The 21,202-nt window shown below is 36.0% G+C and overlaps 1 protein-coding gene across 7 annotated transcripts in view; it reads left to right on the forward strand.

Annotated features, from left to right (window-relative positions):
- KLHL5 (kelch like family member 5) overlaps positions 1 to 21,202 on the forward strand; it is a 77,674-nt gene that overhangs the window by 47,960 nt on the left and 8,512 nt on the right. For all 7 annotated transcript variants that reach the window (XM_030921496.1, XM_030921476.1, XM_030921477.1 and 4 more), the window contains 4 exons: positions 4,409 to 4,595; positions 11,041 to 11,265; positions 15,339 to 15,501; positions 20,706 to 20,918. In XM_030921496.1, the coding sequence (XP_030777356.1) occupies positions 4,409 to 4,595; positions 11,041 to 11,265; positions 15,339 to 15,501; positions 20,706 to 20,918 (788 nt within the window). The remainder of the gene's footprint in view (positions 1 to 4,408; positions 4,596 to 11,040; positions 11,266 to 15,338; positions 15,502 to 20,705; positions 20,919 to 21,202) is intronic.

Consider the following 21,202-nt stretch of genomic DNA (forward strand, 5'->3'; position numbering starts at 1 on the left):
GTCACTAGGAAAATGCAAAATAAAACCACATTTTCCACCTTCCTGAATGGCTAAAATAGAGACAAACTAACAATTGGTGAGGATGTGCAAAAACAGGAACCCTCGTACAGTGCTGGTGGGAATGTAAGGTGGTGCCGCCACTTTATAAAACAGTTTGGTTGTTTCTTAAAAAGTTAAACATAAATTTGCCATATGCCCCAGCAATTCTACTCCTAGGTAATAATTACCCAAGAGAAATATATCCACACAAAGACTTGTACATAAACGTTCTTGGCAGCTTTGTTCATAATAGCTTGAAACTGGAAGCAACCTAAGAAGCATCCATCAACTGATGAATGGATAGATAAAATGAGGAGTAGACCGACAATGGAATATTATTCAATGATAAAAAGAAATGAAGCACTGATACGAGTAGCTACAGCAGGGACAAGTCTCAAAAGTATGCTAAGGGAAAGAAGCAAGACACCAGAGTCTCCATATTGTATGATTCTCTGTATATGAAATGTCCAGCAAAAGCAAATCTGTAGAGACAGATTAGTGCTTGGGACAGAAGATGGGAATGAGGATCAACAGTAAATGGGCATGTGGGATCTAATTGAGGTGAAGAAAATGTTTCAGAACGGTTTTATGGTAATGGTTCCACAACTTGGTAATTTACTACAAATCACTGAATTGTGTACTTGGAATGGATAAATTAGGACATGTAAAGTGTGCCCCAATAAAATTGTAAAGAAATATATAGTCAAATACGACCCACAGTGTATCGAAAGTATACACTCTGACCAGAAAGTTCTTTTTCCAGGAATACTGAAATGATCATTAAGAAATCTATGAAGGGGTGAGGCATGGTGGCTCATGCCTGTGATCCCAGCACTGTGGGAGGCCAAGGTAGGAGAATCACTTGAAGCCAGGAGCTCAAGACCAGCCTAGCCAATATGGTGAAGCCCGTCTTTACTAAAAATACAAAAATTAGCTGGATGTGGTGGCGCATGCCTGTAATCCCAGCTACTCAGGAGGCTGAGGCAGGAGAATTGCCTGAACCTGGGAGGCAGAGGTTGCAGTGAGCTGAGATCACGCCACCACACTCCAGCCTGGGTGACAGTGAGACATCCTGTCTCAAAAAAAAAAAAAAAAAAAATCTATGAAAATCTATATTATCTTTATTGAATATAATAAAAATAGATGACTAAATGTTATAGCAACTATTGTCCTAAATAATGAAACACTAAAACCATATCAATTCAAACCAGAAACAAGATACTCTATCATCCTAATTATTTAACATTCTTTAGAAGGCTTTAGCAATTGCAATAATAAAATAATTGGCATACACATTAGAAAAAGATATTCGACTATCCCTATTTGGTGACAGTTATGATTATTTGCATAACACATAGAGCTTAATAAGGGAATTTGGTAAAGCAATAGGTTAATACAAGTGTAATCAGTAGATTTTCTCTCCTGCAAAACATATATGAAGTAAACTTTTAAAACCCATTCCCAATAGCAATGAAAATAATAAAATATATAGGAAATATATAATCAAGAAAGGTATAATATGTAGAAAGCTATACAACAAATGGAAAGGCTTCTTGAACAGAAAGACAATATAAAAACATCAGTTCTCCAAAATTAATAAATTTAATTAATAAATTTAAGTTCTTATTAGAATTCCAAGAGAATCAGGATAAAAAAAAAAACTGGATAAATTTGCCTTAAGTTTACATGAAAAATAAAGGTACAAAAATAGCCAAGAAAGCTATGAAAGTTAACAGCGAGGGAAACCTAAAAATATCGGGTATCAGAATATGCTCTAAAAGACACTGTAATAAAATATGCTATTTAGAAATAGGAGTAGACAAATAGATCGATAGAATAAAGAATTAAAAAAACAAACCTCATATACCTTGAGATCTATTTATGGAATGTAATTTATGACCAAGATTCAATTCAGTTGGAAATGGAGGGGGTTATTTAATAAGTGGTACAGAACTGGCTCTTGATCTTAAAGAAAATAAAAATGCTCCTCTACTCATACTCTAGTTAAACATTAATTCCAAAAACAATGAATTTCACATGGATCCTTGGCCTAAATGAAAGAAAGCAATAAAATCTTGCCAGATAATCCAGGAGACTACATCTACAAACTGCAGCAAAAAGACTTTCTAAGCAGGACTATGAAAAGAAAGACACATATTTGATGACCTAAAAATGAAAAATTATTTGAATAGCAAAAGTATTATGAAACAACCTTAATAGACAAATGATTAAAAATCTAGAAAAATACAGTTGAAAAATAAAGGATTAGTGTGTGTATTATAAGAAACTCTTACAAATTTTTAATCAAAAGATAGTAGACAAAAGGAGGCAGATAAAGGAAGAAAAAAGTACAAATGGTCAAAATATTTTTAAATGCTTATATTCACATCAGAAAAATTCAAATTAAAGGGAAAATGTGATATCATTAACAAAAAGAGCTAAAGCACTTATTCCTGGCAGGAATGTTGTGGTCTTGTGCTCTTATATATGGCTGTAATGGAATGTGAGCCTCTTTGCTATACATGGCTGTCTCTATATATAGACACACATATATGGCCGTATATACATATATATGGCTATATACGTGGCTATATGTATAGGTCTCTCTCTCTCTCTCTAGATATATATATGTGTACATGGCTTTCCTCTCTCTCTATATATATATAAAATGGAATGTGAGCCATTTTATTATACATGACTATAATGGAATGTGAGCCACTCTGGAAAATAATCTGACAACATTGATCATACACATAGACACACACAGATACACATATATATGCACACACGTGCATACATACATACATATATACTTTGACCCACCTGGAATCAATTCAATTCTTAGAAATCTGTCCTATAAAGGTAAAAATTAATACATAAGGACTTTTGTACTGGACTTGTTTTTAGTAGCAGAAAAAAGTATATTTACATATGCATATGTGTATATATACACATATATACATATGAATATATGTATGTACATACTGAAACAAAGTTAATGTCCGTAATAAGGAAATGGCTAAAAAATTAGCATATCTATATACTATAGAGTATTATTCAGTTATTAAAAAGAATAGATCAGGCCGGGCCCGGTGGCTCACGCCTGTAATCCTAGCACTTTGGGAGGCCGAGGCGGGCGGATCACGAAGTCAGGAAATCGAGACCATCCCAGCTAACACAGTGAAACCCCGTCTCTACTAAAAATACAAAAAATTAGCCGGATGTGGTGGCGGGCGCCTGTATTCCCAGTTACTTGGGAGGCTAAGGTAGGAGAATGGTGTGAACCTGGGAGGCAGAGCTTGCAGTGAGCCGAGATCGTGCCACTGCACTCCAGCCTGGGCGACAGAGCAAGACTCCGTCTCAAAAAAAAAAAAAAAAAAAAAAAAGAATAGATCAGAACTATACCTTTTCAGAAGACCTGGAGGAATTTTCGTGAGATATTGTTGAGTAAAGATGGTAAGATGCAGCAAAGCATATAATAAAACAATTACTAAAAGAAAGAACTGTAAAAATTACTACATGTATTTATATATGTTATACATATAAATGTATGAGAATTATGTCAGCAGAGGATTGCATAAATATGAAGAAAATATGAAAGGCTGCACACCAGGTTGTTTTTATAAGGCAGGGAAGAATTGCAGGATGGGGAGGGGGGGATGGAGAACCAAGCACAAAAGGAAAAGATTTAAAATTTTTTTTTGTTTTATTTAATTTCCAATGTGATTGTACTTTCATTTTATTTTTTAAAAGACTATCATTTTTAAAAAGACAAGGTGTAATCGTATTTGTGCTATATAAACATATAAAAATTGTATTTGTGTTATATAAATACATAAAGTTGGATTCAGTGACACAAAAGGGATTTTAATGTTTTTAGACCAATCACTGTTTGGAGTTCATTGTCCCTTGAGAAATTGGTAACTTTTGCTTTTGCAGTTGTTAGTTGGACATTGTTTAGCAAAGTTAACGCAGCATAATTAGTCATCTCCCACTTATAATTATTCTTCCATTAGAATTAGTTCTGATTTTAATAGTAAAATTATTTATTTTAGAAAATCTGGAAATTATAGAAAAGTAGTAAAAAAAAACTTTATTTAAAAAGCACCAGTATTCCTACTACCCAGAGATAAGCACTACAGTACTAAGATTTTAGAGGATACCATTTATGCTACTCATGTTTTGTTTTTCAGTGAAATTTAAAATGTAAATCTTGTAAATGTTGCATATTTTAGTTAAAAATATGTGCCTATGCTTGAATTTTTTTAAAATATGTAAAAATCCATTTGATAGTTATGTCATTTTTTTCGGTAAACCCTACCATTTTCTTAGTCATTCAGTATACATACCCACCACTATTCTTTTCTAGTTCCTGGCAGACATGGAAAATAATGCACTTTTTCGGGATGATATAGAATGTCAGAAACTCATTATGGAAGCAATGAAGTACCATTTATTACCAGAGAGACGACCCATGTTACAGAGTCCTCGGACAAAACCTAGGAAGTCAACTGTTGGTACATTATTTGCAGTTGGGGGAATCGATTCAACGAAAGGTACCAAATAATCTTTTATTTGGGGGAGGGAGGAACAAAGAAAAAGATACTTTAATAAGTACATATATGGCCAAAGAACTCTTTGGAGAAATGGCTGGTTGCAGGACAGGGGCAGAAAAAGTACCAGATAATTGTGTAACATCCTCTAGACCAGAAAAAAGGAAGTGGTCAAAGAATGATGGAGACAGGTCAAAAGACACAGGAAACAGTTTGTAGGGGCTACTATTGTCCAAATCTGGGATGATCTGAGCTTCAAAATAAATAATAGTAAAAGATTATAACCTATGAAATCAATAAGTATCCATGGTTCCACACCTATACAAATAAACAAGGGAGAAAGGAAAGCTCTTCCTTACAGAAGAATGCCAATGAATGAATATAGAAGGAAAGATGAGATTGCAAAAGTTACCATTTAGTAACCACCAGTAACCAATTCAGTCGAGAATTATCAGTGGATGCTGAGACTAGTGGGAAAAGTTTGACAACAGGATACTTAGTCTAAAAGTGTCTCTCAGCCACATGTTTACTAGTTACAAATACACAAATAGTATATTTAAAGTAGAAAAACCTGGCACACAGCACTGAAGCAAATGATCAAAGATAATGTTGACAGAAAACAGACTAAGCAGCAGCATTGTGCAGGACAGGATGCACGGAGAATTCAGCCACCCATCTATGCCGTCCTTGCCAAGAGTGTGTAACCTGAATCTAATCATGAGGAGGAAACAAATCTAAGTTGAGAGACAGTCTACAAAATAACTTATCTGCCTATAGTATTCAAAAATGTCAGTGTCATGAAATAAAAGATTCAGAAATTGTTCCAGATTATAGGAGACTAAAGAGACGTGACAGCTATTATAATGCATCATCTTGGATTTTCTTTTGCTGTAAAAGACATAACTGAGACAAATGACAAAATCCAAATAAGGTCTGTAGATTAGATAATAATGTGGTATAAATGTTAATTTCAGGTGGGTACTGTGGCTCACGCCTGTAATCTCAGCATTTTGGGAGGATGAGGTGGGTAGATCACTTAAGGTCAGGAGTTCAAGACCAGCATGGGCAATATGGTGAAACCCCGTCTTTACCAAAAATACAAAAAAATTAGCCCAGCATGGTGGCACACGCCTATAGTCCCAGCTACACTCGGGAAGCTGAGGCAGGAGGATCACCTGAGTCCAGGAAACAGAGGTTGCAGTGAGCCGAGATTGCGCCACTGCACTCCAGCCTGGGTGACAAAGCAAGACTCTGTCTCAAAAAAAAAAAAAAAAAAAAGTTAATTTCCAGATTTTGATTATTGTATTTTGGTCTTATAAGATAATTTCTCATTTTGAGGAAGATACACTGAGTATTAGAGGTATAATGCCATAATTTCTGCAAGTTACTGTTTTTTTGTTTTTTGCTTTTTTGAAACAGAGTCTTGTTCAGTCACCCATGCTGAAGTACAGTGATGCTATCTCAGCTTACTGCATCCTCTGCCTTCCGGGTTCAGACAATTCTCCTCCCTCAGCCTCCTGAGTAGCTGGGACTGCAGGCACATGCCACCACACATGCCTGACTAATTTTTGTATTTTTAGTAGAGATGAGGTTTCACCATATTGGCCAGCTGTTCTCAAACTCCTGACCTCAAGTGATCTGGCTGCCTCATCCTCCCAAAATGATGGGATTACAGCTGTGAACCAGTGCACCGGGCCACAACTTACTCCTAAACAGTTCAGGGAAAAAAAATACCTACATAGCAAATACAGTAAAAAGTAAACATTTGGGAAATCTGGGTCAAAGGTATCTTAAGAATTCTTTGTACCACTCTCACAAGTTATTATTAATATTAAAAATAGGCAGGGATCATGCCTATAATCCCAGCACTTTGGGAGGCCGTGGCGGGTGGATCACTTGAGGTCGGGAGGTTGAGACCAGCCTGGCCAACATGGTGAAACCTCATCTCTACTAAAAAATACCTAAAAAAATTAACCAGGCGTGGTGGCAGGTGCCTGTAATCCCAGCTACTTGGGTGGCTGAGGCAGGAGAATCGCTTGAACATGGGAGGCGGAGATTGCAGTGAGCGGAAATCATACCACTGTACCCCAGCCTGGGCAATAGAGCAAGAGTCTGTCTCAAAAAAATAATAATAATTAAAAATAATAGTAATAAACACTATGCACAGTGCTTGCTGGGTGCCAGTGTTATGCTAGAAACTTTCTGTGTATTATCCCTCAATATGCATTGATCTCCCCTTTGAACTCCTGGCACTAGCAGTCTGCAATCTCCTGACAGTCTCTGACTTCTGGCTACCTCTCTGATGTCAGCTCATTCTGTTAATACTTCTTCCCTTACTGATGCTTTTATTTCAACCCCATTGGCCTTTTCATTCATCTAACAGGCCAAACATTTTATCCATATCCAGGATATTACTTTACCTGATGCTCTCACTGGCATGCTCTGCCCCCAGATATTGAAGTGCCTAGCAGAAATTATTCACTCAAATCTCTCAAATGACAACTTACCAAGGAGGCCTTCCATGACCATTCAATAGCAACCCCCTGACTACCACTTTCTAACCCAAATAACATATAACATAGTGCTATTTATTTGTAGATGCTTATGTTTTAGATATAGGCCTGATGACTGCATGGTACAGAAATAAATAAGATAACTGATTAGGGTTACAGTATAAATATTTCAACATTGGAAAAGATTTTCCATTGTTCAGATAATCTGCAAATACTTATTGTCATCTGTGTACCTGGAGCTGGTGCTAGCTTTTGTAGAGTCATTACTAGCACTCTCCTCCCTCTATCTTTTTCTCTCCTTTTCAAGGCTTTAACTGTTATCTCTATATTTATGTATAATACCCTCACTTTGATTTTATTCTCATATTTCCAACTTGTGTGAAATATCTATTTGGTGCTCAGCTTTTTTTTTTTATTATTATACCTTAAGTTCTAGGGTACATGTGTACAATGTGCAGGTTTGTTACATATGTATACATGTGCCATGTTGGTGTGCTGCACCCATTAACTCATCATTTACATTAGGTATATCTCCTAATGCTATCCCTCCCCCTTCCTTCCCACAAGGATTATAAGTCATGCTGCTCAGCTTTTAACTCAAGCCTGGTATGTGGAAAGGCAAGGAAACTTGCCTTGGTACATGGCAAGGAAAATGTGTATCTGTCTTTTCAGCTTTCTAAGAGATGAGTTCCTGCTTCCCATCAAGGCTCATACATACAGGTGGAAAATTCCCCAAGCTTGGGAAGGGAACTAGATACTAAGCACCCAAAGTAAACAATTCTCATTCTCTCTCTCTGTCTCTCTGAAATCTTACATTCTGACAGTCGTCAGGTCTTTTTGCAAATGGGTCTTATATCTAATTCTTCCAAATTTCTGCTTCCATCCTTCTAATTCCAGTTAGCCTTCTGTCAGTCTACATATTTTGGTCATGTTAATTTAGAGGGAATAGCATTCATTACGTTGTTAATATGTGGCAGGCATTATGCTAAGCACTTAGCCTATGTTATTTCATTTCATCTTCATAACAGTTCTCTTTTTATAGATAGGGAAACTAAGATTTGGAGAACTTAAGTAACTTTCGAAAGATTACACAACTAATTAGTGATAAGGTCAAGATTCAAAAAGGCATTTTGGCTTTGGAGATGATATTCTATTCCATTGACTCTTCAATGAACATGCCATTATTCTGCTCAAAAACTCCAGCAGTCTTTATTTCTTAGCACATAAGATGCAAATGCCTCATTTAAGACTTTCTCTAATCTGACCCTTCTGTTTGACCAACTTTATTTCTGAGTATTTTTTAATAATTAAATACTCTGACCTATCCTGTTCAAGCTATCTGCTTGGCCCTAATTTATTTCCCATCTTTATAATGAAGAGCAGTTTGCCTTAGTCAGATGGTAGTCTGACCATTGGACTCCTGGTCCCTTCATATATCTGTTTAGTACAGGGCCAAACAAATAAGCTAATACTGGCTCCAAATAGCCACTCAGAAAATGTTAGAGTATATTTGTGCTTACTTTTATAAAAGGTTAATTCTTTGGTATAAATTAGGGAAGCCCCAAGGTTTTACATAAAATTTTACAATTATTAGGCTTTTGTTAGTTTTGGATATTTGGATTTAAATATGTATATATATTTAATATATATTATATTTATATATTATATATAATACATATAATATAATATATATATATAATAAATATAATATATATTATATATTATATAAATTATATATTATGTGTATTATATATAAATATATAATACATATAATGTGCATGGTATATATTACATAATATATATCATACATATGATATATAATATATAAATATATAATTTATATATTTAATGTAATATATATTAAATATATCATAATATAATATATATTAAATGTATTATATATTACATATAATATAATATATATTAAATATATATGTGAGACTATGTTTTAATATTTTTATGTTTCAAATTAGCAAAATAACTTTTAGTTACCAATTCATGTGAATATGATACTGCTTAGTAAACTAGATCTAAAAGAAATAACTTAAAATTTAAAAGTATTCCCTAAATATATTTGTGAAGAGAGATGATTAGCTTTTTATTTGTTGGAGGGAATTTTCTAATTTGATTTGATTTATTTGATGGCAGGAATGATATTTTAAGATCATATTTAGAGTAATTAAATATACTATTACTATGTATGTTACTATTACAATGTAAGCATATGAGTAAAAAACCTCACTATAGCTAGAAACTATAAAGAAAAAGTATTCAAACATATTTTTGAATAGCTATACTATGTATAAGGGACTCTATTTGGTGCTGTGAAAAATACAGAGGTGAAGGCCGGGCAAAGTGGCTCATGCCTATAATCCCAGCACTTTGGGAGGCCAAGGTGGGAGGATCACTTGAGGCCAGGAGTTTGAGACGAGCCTGGCCAATATAGCAAAACCCTGTCTCTACTAAAAGTACAAAATATTAGTTGGGAGTGATGGTACATATCTGTAATCCCAGTTTGGGAGGCTGAGGTACAAGAATTACTTGAACTTGGGAGGTGGAGGTTGTGGTGAGCCGAGATCATGCCATTGCACTCCAGCCTGGATGATAAAGCAAGACTCTGTCTCAAAAAAAAAATATATATATATATATGCATGCATGCAGAGGTAGAAAAAGACTTGCTGTCTATCCCAAATAATTTAGAATTCTGTAGGGTAAATAAAAACTTTAACATGAGAAAATCCATGTGTATAACAAAACTATTTCTAAATTTTAGGAAATTATCAATAATACTGGTGCTCTGATGACCAAATTATAACAAATACTTTAGAATAAGTGTTAGTCATGATTATAATTCTGTAAGGTTAGCACTGCTTACTTGATGTATTAGAAGCTTAGAAGAGAGAAGAGGGTTCTAGTTGAACTCTTCACAATTGGGGGTTAGGTTTTTTTTTAGAGGGTTTTTTTTTTTTTTTTTAAACATCCGTTCATCTTAACTCATAAAGAGAACAAAGGAGTCCTGGAATCTTCCAATTCTTAAAAAAAAAAGGAAGGAAAACATAGATGCCTTCAGGCAGCAACCTCCTGAACTCCTTACCCTCACAGTTTCCAAAGTACCTGATCTGTACTTACCCTGTCCTTGCTTATTGCAGTAGAATATGTTCCCCTCCTCCTGTGAAAGCCAGCTCTTCTGCCTGTGCCCTGGGTACTGTGCTTTCCTGCCTCCCCACGAACCATAATGAACATGGTTCCTTATGTTCATTCTGATCCCTTTCATCTCCTGTATTTTTAGCTGCTTTCCTCTCAACCAGATCCTTTTCATTCACATTTAAGCAAACTCTGAGTTTTCAAATTTTAAAAGCAAAACAAAACCTTCCTCAACTCTTCTAGTAATTTCTACCTTTCCTTACTTTGATAGCCAGACTTCTCAGAAGAATCTTCTATGCTCACTGTCTGTGTTTCCTCACCTCCCAGTCACGTCTCAACCACTCAATAAGGAACCTCCCTCTGAAGTCATCAATGACCTCCATGTAGCTAAATCCAATAATACTTCTTAGTCTTCATCTTATTTGATCCTTTCAGTGGGATACTGTATAGCAGACCTACTGCTATAAACTTTCTTCCTTTGGCTTCCATGACACTTAACTGAGCCTCTGCTTTTTTTCCCTCCACTTCTGGGTGTTGTTTCTCACCCTCCTTTGACAGATAATCCTTGTCCATTTGACCTTTTCTTACTGGGCCCTGTGTGTGCCCTGGAGAATAGTAAGAGTCGAGGACACAGAGTTAGGCAGAGGCTAGATCATGCAGGACCTTCATGAAATATAATAAAATTATTATTCTCAATGCTAATAAGATTATATTTTTGTATCTGTAATTTCATAAAATTACCAATTACGGTATAATTTTTATTTATATAACTTCTGTATATTACTATGAAGGAGCAACAAGCATTGAAAAGTATGATCTCCGTACAAATATGTGGACTCCAGTAGCAAATATGAATGGGAGGAGACTACAGTTCGGTGTTGCAGTGCTAGATGACAAACTGTATGTGGTTGGAGGAAGAGATGGACTGAAGACTTTGAATACTGTAGAGTGCTACAACCCCAAAACAAAAACTTGGAGTGTGATGCCACCTATGTCCACACATAGACATGGCCTTGGTAAGTATAACTGTGCAGATTCACTCAAAATATCAATAGCTCCCACAGCACATTTACATTCTGTACTAGGCAGAAGACCCGTGCTGTACTAGGCAGAAGACCCGTGTGGCAGCCACTGCATCAGCAGCAGTCACCAAGCATTCCTCACATGCTGCAATAAAGAACTTGATAGGTCATCATAAAAGATGAGGCCGGATGCAGTGGCTCACGCCTATAATCCCGGCAATTTGGGAGGCCAAAGCAGGAGGATTGCTTGAGCCTAGGAGTTCAAGACCGTCCTGGGCAACTTAGGAAAAAACAATCTCTACAAAAAATTTAAAAATTAGCTGGGAAAAAATTTTTTAATTAAAAAATTAGGTGGCTTGGGCCTGTAGTCCCAGCTACTCAGGAGGCTGAGGAGGGAGAATCATTTAAGCCTGGGAGGTCAAGGCTGCAGTGAGCTGTGATCGTGCACTCCAGCCTGGGCAACAAATCTATCTCAAAAAAAAAAAAAAAAAAAAAAAAAGATCAATACCAGTGAAGGTATGGTTGAGTTTAGATAGTATGGTTTATACAATACTCAGTTTTATTAATACTGACCACCAGAGCAGAGGCTTCCACTAAATAACAGTAGACAGTAATGAAAACTCTCTAGGGATGAAGATTGAAATGGGTATGGTGGTGGATACAGTAAGAGATCAAACAGACATAGATTTCCACTTAGTTGTAATTAGTTCTCAATGCAAGATCATCTTAAGTTTGAAGTTTGATAAGGAAATAAAACCAGAGGGTTAAGGCAAAGACAGAGAGAAGGAGCTTAAAATTAACTATATGAAATTTAACAAAGTAAACTTGTAAAACATGACTCTTGAGTCCATAAAATCAACTATTATATAGGCACAGACTGGGAAAATGTGAGCTGAGCATGAATGAGACTTAGAAATTTGGGTTGACCATAAAATCCAGGGTAGAATGAGTCAACTGCGTGCTTCCCCTCCCCTACCATGGGGAAGAAAATGTAATTCTAACATAGGCTAAATCCTTATGGATATAGTAGATATAATGTGATTGCTCATAGTCCAGCTGTTCTGTGCAAATGACACTGTGCATTGAATACTGTCAGTAGTTCTAGGTGCCATACAGAAGACTTTACTGAACTGCAGCAAGTTGAAAGGAAAATGATCACATAGCTCAAAACTGTCTTCTTTAAGCCCTAATTTAAAAGTTTTGTGTCATTCAACACAGCAATGTTCTTACTAAATTACCTTATAATTAAATAACTGTTACAAATTTGAACCTATAAAGTAAACTTTTTTTTTTTTTTTGGAGCCAGAGACTCGTTCTGTTGCCAGGCTGAAGTGCAGTGGCGCAATTTCGGCTCACTGCAACTTCTGCCTCCTGGGTTCAAGTGATTTCCCTGCCTCAGCCTCCCTAGTAGTTGGGACTACAGGCGCATGCCCCCATGCCCAGTTCATTTTTGTATTTCCACCAGTAGAGACGGGTTTCACCATGTTGGCCAGAATGGTCTCAATCTCTTGACCTCTTAATCCACCCACCTTGGCCTCCCAAAGTACTGGGATTACAGGCGTGAGCCACCACACCTGGCCTAAAATAATCTTTTATTTAAGAAACATTCCTTTTATCTCTTCATATGTGGGAATTTTATGGACATTTCATTCAAAAAAAGAGTTCTGCTAATTTTTTTTTTTTTTTTTTTGAGACAGGTTCTTGCTCTGTCACCTAGGCTGGAATGCAGTGGTACCTTTTTGGCTCACTGCAACCTCTTCCTCCTGGGCTTAAGCAGTCCTCCCACCTCAGCCTGTCTAGTAGCTGGAACTACAGGCATGCACTATCACACCTGGCTAATTTTTGTATTTTTGGTGGAGACAGGGTTTCACCATGTTGCCCAGGCTGGTCTGGAACTCCTGGGCTGAAGCAGTCTGCCTGCCTCAGCCTCTGAAAGTGCTAGAATTACACTTGTGAGCTACCACACCAGGCTTAAAATTTCTTTTCAAAGCCATTTTTTAATGGGTTGAATTAGGTGAACCCCTTTTCTGCCCCCTTTGACATATTACGCATTTTACATATATACATATATACATGTATATATGTAAAATTAGAGATATACATGTATCATAAACATGTATATACAGTATGTGTATATATTACACATGTATATTTTGATATGTGTATATTTTTGTTTATACATATATACACATAAAATGTGTATATGCACATATAAGCATATAAATAACATGTATGAATATTTATATACACATATATGTGTGTACATATGTGTACACACACACACACATATAAAATCTCCAAAAGCTGGTACTGGTGGGGTACAATATGTAATAAATGAGTGGAATAATATGTTGATTTGGGTCATGCATGAATGATGAGTATTTTTCTTATCTGGCTGTGATTTCACAAATTAAAATATATCTGTAATACAGGGGTTCTTTTGGCCCCCAGGTGAGACATTTTATCTCACCTGGCCATGATCATGTCTCACCTCTTCTCAAATCCCTCTACCTTAAAGCCATCTGAAAGCCATCATGGAGACCGTTCTCCATCTCATTCAGAATAAGATCCAAAGTCCTTACAAGAGATAAGATCAGAGTCCTTATCTGCAGTCTCTGACTGCCCTGCATGATCTGGCTCTACACTCTCCCTCATCTCTTATATTTTCCCCCTCACTCACCCTGCCTAGCCAGACTGGCCACCTTGTTGTCCCTCAGACACAGTGAGCATACCTCAGGACCTTTGCACGTGCCATTTCCTCTACTTCACCTTCTCTTCCCCCAGCTATCTCCAAATCTGGTTTCCCAACTTCATTCACATTCTTGCTTAAATGTTACCTTACCAGAAAGGTCTCCCCTGACCCTCTCTATCCTTTTACTCTGCACCACTTTTTAAATTAGCAATTGTTATTAACTAAAATATATTTTATGTCTGTTTCCTGACTATAAGATTTATGAGGGCACAGCCCTTACCTGTTACATTCTATTGAGTGCCCGGTACTTAGTAGACATGCAGAAGATATTTGTTGAATAAATTAACAAATGAATCTAGCTCAGCTCCCTGCTGATGAATCATACCAATAGATCATGGTATCAAATCTAACTATAGTAAAATCTCATGAATTTGAATTAATAGGGGAGAAGGTATAAAAATACTTTTCCAAATATATCTTAAATCCAAATTGTTGAAAAATGTTTTAAATAGTAGCAGTGTATGCATCTGGTGCAGTTTTAAAATAATTTTCCACCATTGTACCTAAAAATATTGCTTCTAAAATTTTTAATTTTTTTTAGAGACAGGGTCTCACTCTGTCATCCAGGCTAGAGGTGTGATCATAGCTCAGTGCATCCTGAAACTCCTGAGTTCAGGGGATCCTTCACCTTAGCTAGGACTATAGATAATGCCACCATGCTTGGCTAATTTTAACAAAAAAATTTCATAGAGATGGCAGCCTTCCTGTGTTGCCCAGGCTAATCTCACAGAGATCCTTCCACCTTGGCCTCTCAGAGCTCTGGGATTACAGGCTTGAGCCACCTCGCCCAGCCTCTAGAACTTTTTTTTTTGAGACAGAGTCTCACTCTGTTGCCCAGACTGGAGTGCAGTGGCGCGATCTTGGCTCACTGCAACCTCCGCCCCCAGGGCTCAAGCAGTCCTCCTGCCTCAGCCTCCCAAGTAGCTGGGATTACAGGCACCTGCCACCATGCCCAGCTAATATTTGTATTTTTAGTAGAGAAGGGATTTCGCCATACTGGCCAGGCCGGTCTCAAACTCCTGACCTCAAGTGGTCCTCCCACCTTGGACTCCCAAACCACTGAGATTACAGGCATGAGTTACCGCGCCCAGCCAATCTCTAGAACTTTTAAGACCAGAACGCCCATGCTATTTCAACCCCCCACCCACCCACCCACCCACCGACCTACTAAGAACACTGAGGACACATGTCTACATCATAAATGTTTACTCAGTTCCATTTGTATGTTTAAGGCTTATTGTACTTATACTTCAATTAAAATGTGATTTTTAAGACGGCAGCCAACCTGAAGTCGTTGTTTCCTGTCTCCTCATAGGTGTGGCTGTACTAGAAGGTCCCATGTATGCTGTAGGAGGACATGATGGCTGGAGCTATCTGAACACAGTAGAAAGATGGGACCCTCAGGCTCGCCAGTGGAATTTTGTTGCCACTATGTCTACCCCCAGGAGTACAGTAGGTGTGGCAGTACTAAGTGGAAAGTAAGGAAATATTTAAAGTTCTATTTAAAATGCAATACACCAAATTTATTAAGCTATATCATTTCTAATTTAAAGATATACATAAATACAGTGATTTGAAGAGACTTTTAAGACAATGTCTCTTTCTATAATAGTTGTAAATATAAACAGTTGATTGTTAAGCTAGGCTTTCATTTTAATATGCAGATACTGTACATTTCTAGTTATCATTTTGAGTGAAGACATTTTATATTAACGTTCAATATTAATAAGTTGTACTGTAAAAATCTGGTATATCTATATTAAAATATTTTATTTAATATACTTTAAAAGTATATTATCTGTATTATGTTTAAAAGCATATATGGTCTTTTAAAAGTAGTGTAGTCTCTCTCAGTATTTATCTAAAAATTCCTTCCATCATTTCTACTGATTTATCTTGACTTTCACGAACCTCTTTTCTTTCTTATCTTGGAAAACTGGTGAAAACTAGAATGGATTTATAAAGAGGTGCTCTCTTGCTTCTTGTCTGCTCTGAATAAATAAATATAGGTAGAGCCATCACTAATAGCTCTGTTACTCGGAAAGTAAATATGTGTCTTTTTTCCGTCCTTTCTTCTTCCATAAAATGAAGCCGTCTGTAGTTGTTAAAGAAAAGTTATTTGTAGGGTACCTTTTGCTCATTTAGAATGCTTTATCATTGTTTCCAGAAAAATCAATGGATCAAGGTTAAAATAGAATTAAAATTATTTATAGAATTTTGTTATTGATTATTATAAGAAAAATGAAAAATTAGTGAAATGTTTTATATTTTAGGACCTAAGATCTTGTTTCTTCAGGACCCATCAGTTATGTTCTACTTTTTGATACTTTTTTTAAGCACTATTACATGTGATAAGATGGATAAATGGAAATCACTTTTGAGATGTTTTTGATCTCCATGCCCCTCCCCTCATATGTTTTAGCTAAAGAAATAACTTCAAAATTCATCACTACATATCTTTCTAAACTCTTTGATAAGAGTCAGCCATTAAATAATCTAGTAAATGAGAGAAAAAGAAAATGAAACAGTATCTTCTCGGTTTTGACCCTTTGATTTAAACCTTTGGGATTGATTCATTGGATTAATTTTTGTTCAGCAGCATATTTCTTAGCCTTTATTTCTAATAGAGGACAAAACAATAATTGCCTTCTCTGAAACCTGATTTCCGGACCTACAGTAGCTTAGCTTTCTAGGCCTAGAAACATCTTACTTTCTTACCTTTTCTTGCCCTCTAATGAGAAATATTTCAATCCTTAACCCACCTAAAGTACAGTTAATTGAATATAATTCAGAGACAACCTAATTAATCATATCAGAAGGTAAGGATCTCTAATCTACTAACTATTAAGAAATTTGATTTTGAAAGTATAGTATAAAGAATCTGGAATAAGTAGAAAGTATGCGGTTGGTTGAAAAACACTAACGATGCATCTTATCATTGCTTTGTGGTTTAGAACAAATCATTTCTCTGTGCCTCAGTTTTTTTATTCTGTAAAATGAAGAGCTTTGATTTTTGTGGTTTTTGTTATTTTAACTTATTACTTATTTTTTTATTTATTTTGAGAGAGAGTCTCACTTTGTCTCCCAGGCTGGAGTACAGTGGCACGATCTCAGCACACTACAGCCTCTTCCACCTCCCAGGTTCAAGCGATTCTCCTGCCTCAGCCTCCCAAGTAGCTAGGACTACAGATGTGTACCACCACATCCAGCTAATTTTGGTATTTTTGATAGAGACGGGGTTTCGCCATGTTGACCAGGCTGGTCTCGAACTCCTGACCTCAGGTGATCCACCCACCTTGGCCTCCCAAAGTGCTAGGATTACAGGCATGAGCCACTGCACCTGGCCTATTTTAACTTATTTATAATTTCTTTCTCTTTTCTTTTTTTTTTTTTTTTTTTTTGGTCGGGGGTGGTGGGGGAGTAGACAGAGTCTCGCTCTATCTCCCAGGCTGGAGGGCAGTGGGCAATCTCAGCTCCTTCTGGGTTCCAGTGATTCTTCTGGCTCAGCCTCCCAAGTATCTGGGATTATAGGCACCCGCCACCATTCCCAGCTAATTTTTATATTCTTGACAGGGTTTCACCATGTCAGCCAGGCTGGTCTCGAACTCCTGACCTCAAGTGATCAGCCCACCTTGTCCTCCCAAATCTTAAAATTTTTAAGGTGTTAACATTTTTCTTCCTACCATGTTTGACAGAAAGAAACCTTATTTAGACTTCCAGTTGCTCAGGCTACCTTTAAGCCACTGGCTGGCAAATATTTTTAGCAGTTAAATCTCTTTCAAATGAAATCTTAAAAATACCTCAGTATTTAAAAGGCAAATGGAAGTTCAAGTTTATTTTAAGCTTACTTAAAATGTATCACAAGTTCAAGCTTATATTTACTTATTATAAAAATCTGTGAAGAAGAGTAAGTGCTGAAGAACAGAAGAATAAATTTTAAAGAACACTCAGCTTATGTCTGTGTCTTGTCTTGATTGTCTAATATGAGGAAAATCTTGAGTCACAGATAAGAGGCTGAAATGGTAACAGTTATTTTAACTACTAGAGTAATTTAATTGGAATTTCAGGAAATTCTTCAGTTAAATTGCCCAAACGGTTTGAAAGTAGTAATAAATCTTTTTTCTAAGTTGAATCTCAAACAGTATCTGCCAACTACTTGCATTCCTTTTACTTTTGAGACAGGGTCTAGCTCTGTTGCCCAGGCTGGAGTGCAGTGACACGATCACAGCTCACTGCAGCCTCAACCTCCCTCCCAGGCTCAAGCTATCCTCACACCTCAGCCTTCTGAGTAGCTGGGACTACAGGCGTGCACCACCATGCCTGGCTAATTTCAAAAAATGATATTTTGTGGAGATGGGATCTCACTGTGCTGCCCGGGTTGGTCTCAAATACCTGGGCCCAAGTAATTCTTCCCATCCTGGCCTCCCAATGTGCTGGGATTACAGGTGTGAGCCACCATGCCCAGCCTACTTGCATTCTTCATCATAATTTTAAAAATCAGGCAAGACCTAAATCTTACTATTAAGTATATATAGGTTGTACAATACTTTCACAAGTTGACATAATATTTCTCTTTTTATTATAATAGACACTAGCATGGAGAAGAGAGATGAGTTCTGAGTCTTACATGACATTTAATTGAGCCAGGTGATATTTTTGAAAATTAAAAATAATGTTTAAAATTTGAAATTCAAATGAACCATTTTTTAGACTCCCTCAATTTCTTCATAGAATCCTATTCTTAGAACACAGTTTGAAAATCATTGCTTGAGATAATGATTATTTAGCAACTGTTACCAGTTGATTTTAACCCTTAATATTAGCTGAATATAAACATTGTACACTTAAGATCTCCTCTAAGTGCTATTTTCTACAAGAACACAGAGACAATTAATTTTTCTCTGTAAATGTTTACACCATGATTATCATGTACTAGGCAGTGTTCAAAGTACTTTAAATTTAATTATCAAGAATCCTATGAGGCAGGGTTTATAGATGATGAAATTTAGATGCAGATTAAATAACTTGTCCATAGTCACAACTAGTAAGTGGTAGAACCAGAATTGTCTGGTTCCAGAGTTCATGCTTTTAATCATTGTACTGTACCATTCTTTACAATTAAGACCCACGAGTCCACTGTTCAAGAGGGTAAGAGGCTTTAAAGCCTATTGTGTGTGGGTATGTGTGGGTGTGCACACGTGTGCACACACATATGCATGTGTGAATTATTTTAAATTACTGATCCTCCCTAATTGTTGAAGGCTTCTTATGTTCTGTGATCCATATTTAGATAAGATAAGAATAATATTAAGAACTAGAACATAAACAAGTTAGTAATAGATAAAAGTTTTTAACAGATAAAAGTTTTAAGATAAATTTTAATGTTTCAAATAAATTTCAATTTCAATACTATTAATATAGTTTAAGTTTAGAACAAGATATTGCTACAACCATATGTTGCTGTTTAAGATATGGTCATCTTATTATTTAAGAAACAGTTTCAGTGACATAGTGGCATACCTTAATTAGGAAATCCGTGGTTAAATATGTAGATTTACCTAAATATAAATACCTAGAGTTTTAATTGGCAGAAATTTGGGATAATTAAAATATTATTTCTTGAGAAATGATAAAAACAGTTAAGTATTAACTAACATTTGTAAATTCAAAATGTATAATCTTTTTGATGAGCAACAAAGTAAATTTACTCTTTTAAAAAACTAGTAGAAAAAATATTTATAGAGAGCTTCCCAAATGAATAGTAAATACAAGAAGATTTTTGCTTAACAAGAAATATTGTGTTCAAATATTTAAAATATTTTACAAACGTTTTAGGTTCAGAGTAAAAGACTGTTTCAAATTAGTGCAGTGTATTGATTGATAATGAATTTAAATTGATCTACTAGGTAACATTTAGGTCATTCACGTGATAACCTATATCCTTTTCTGCAGTAATTTAAATTAATGAAGGATCATTGTTCATATGTAACAAATGTTACTTTTTATGCCATTGTTTCAAGCTATATTTTCATTCTCCTATTTCACTATTACAAGTACATTCTACATGACTGTGTTGACTGTCCAACTGTTTGTTCATTAATAAAACTATGTGTCCCGATTCTGCTTCTTACTGGGTGACCCTGTGCAAGTCTCTTACTCTCTGTGAACCCTTGTTTCTTTACCTGTGAAACAGGGATTCAAACAGTTTCTCATATCACTGTGATGATTAAATTAGTACATATAAAGTCCCTAACCTATGGTAGGTGCTCAGAGAAGGTTAGTTTCCTTCCTTGATAATAAAGTCTTAACTATTAAAAAAAAATAAGCCATGGTATATTTATACACCATATTTTGTCTATTCTAAGACACACATTTTAACACCTCTAGAATTTCAGTGCATATTACAATCAATGGTGACTTGTCAAAGAGATGGCAGTGGTGAAATAGTTGTCATTGCCTTCATGTGCAGTTTGTTTTCCTTTTCATGTTTATACAGAGTGATATAAGATACTTACATGTGTCATTTCAAACATAGCATATCTTCTTTAATGACACACACATTGACAGTGTGTTTTATAACTGATGGCACCTTAAATTCAATGAAATAACATAAGAAGAGCCTCTTTGTTCTAAGCATAATGGCACAATGTCTTATTTATCATTTCATTTATTCTTTTTACAGACTTTATGCAGTTGGTGGTCGTGATGGAAGCTCTTGTCTCAAATCAGTAGAATGTTTTGATCCTCATACTAATAAGTGGACACTGTGTGCACAGATGTCAAAAAGGAGAGGTGGCGTAGGAGTGACAACCTGGAACGGACTGCTGTATGCTATAGGGGGGCATGACGCTCCCGCATCCAACTTGACTTCCAGACTCTCCGACTGTGTGGAGAGGTAATTTCCTGCGAAGAAAAATTAGGAACAAAAAATATATATATATAAGTCTCTGATACTTATGTCTATTTGGAGAACATGTTGGAGAACTGGAAGGGAAAGTCGGCATTCAAAAATGCAAAGCAGCTTCACTTTATAACAGCCTGCTCTCACAGGAACTGATACTTCCAGAAAAATAAGTTTGTATTGAGCATGCACTACACACAAGGCAATTTTACTTTATATGGGATATTGGACCTAATAAGAAGAGGAGCATGATGAATTTTAGGCAGAATGACTTAAGG

This window comes from Rhinopithecus roxellana, chromosome 2, assembly GCF_007565055.1.
Source record: "Rhinopithecus roxellana isolate Shanxi Qingling chromosome 2, ASM756505v1, whole genome shotgun sequence".
NCBI lineage: Eukaryota > Metazoa > Chordata > Mammalia > Primates > Cercopithecidae > Rhinopithecus > Rhinopithecus roxellana.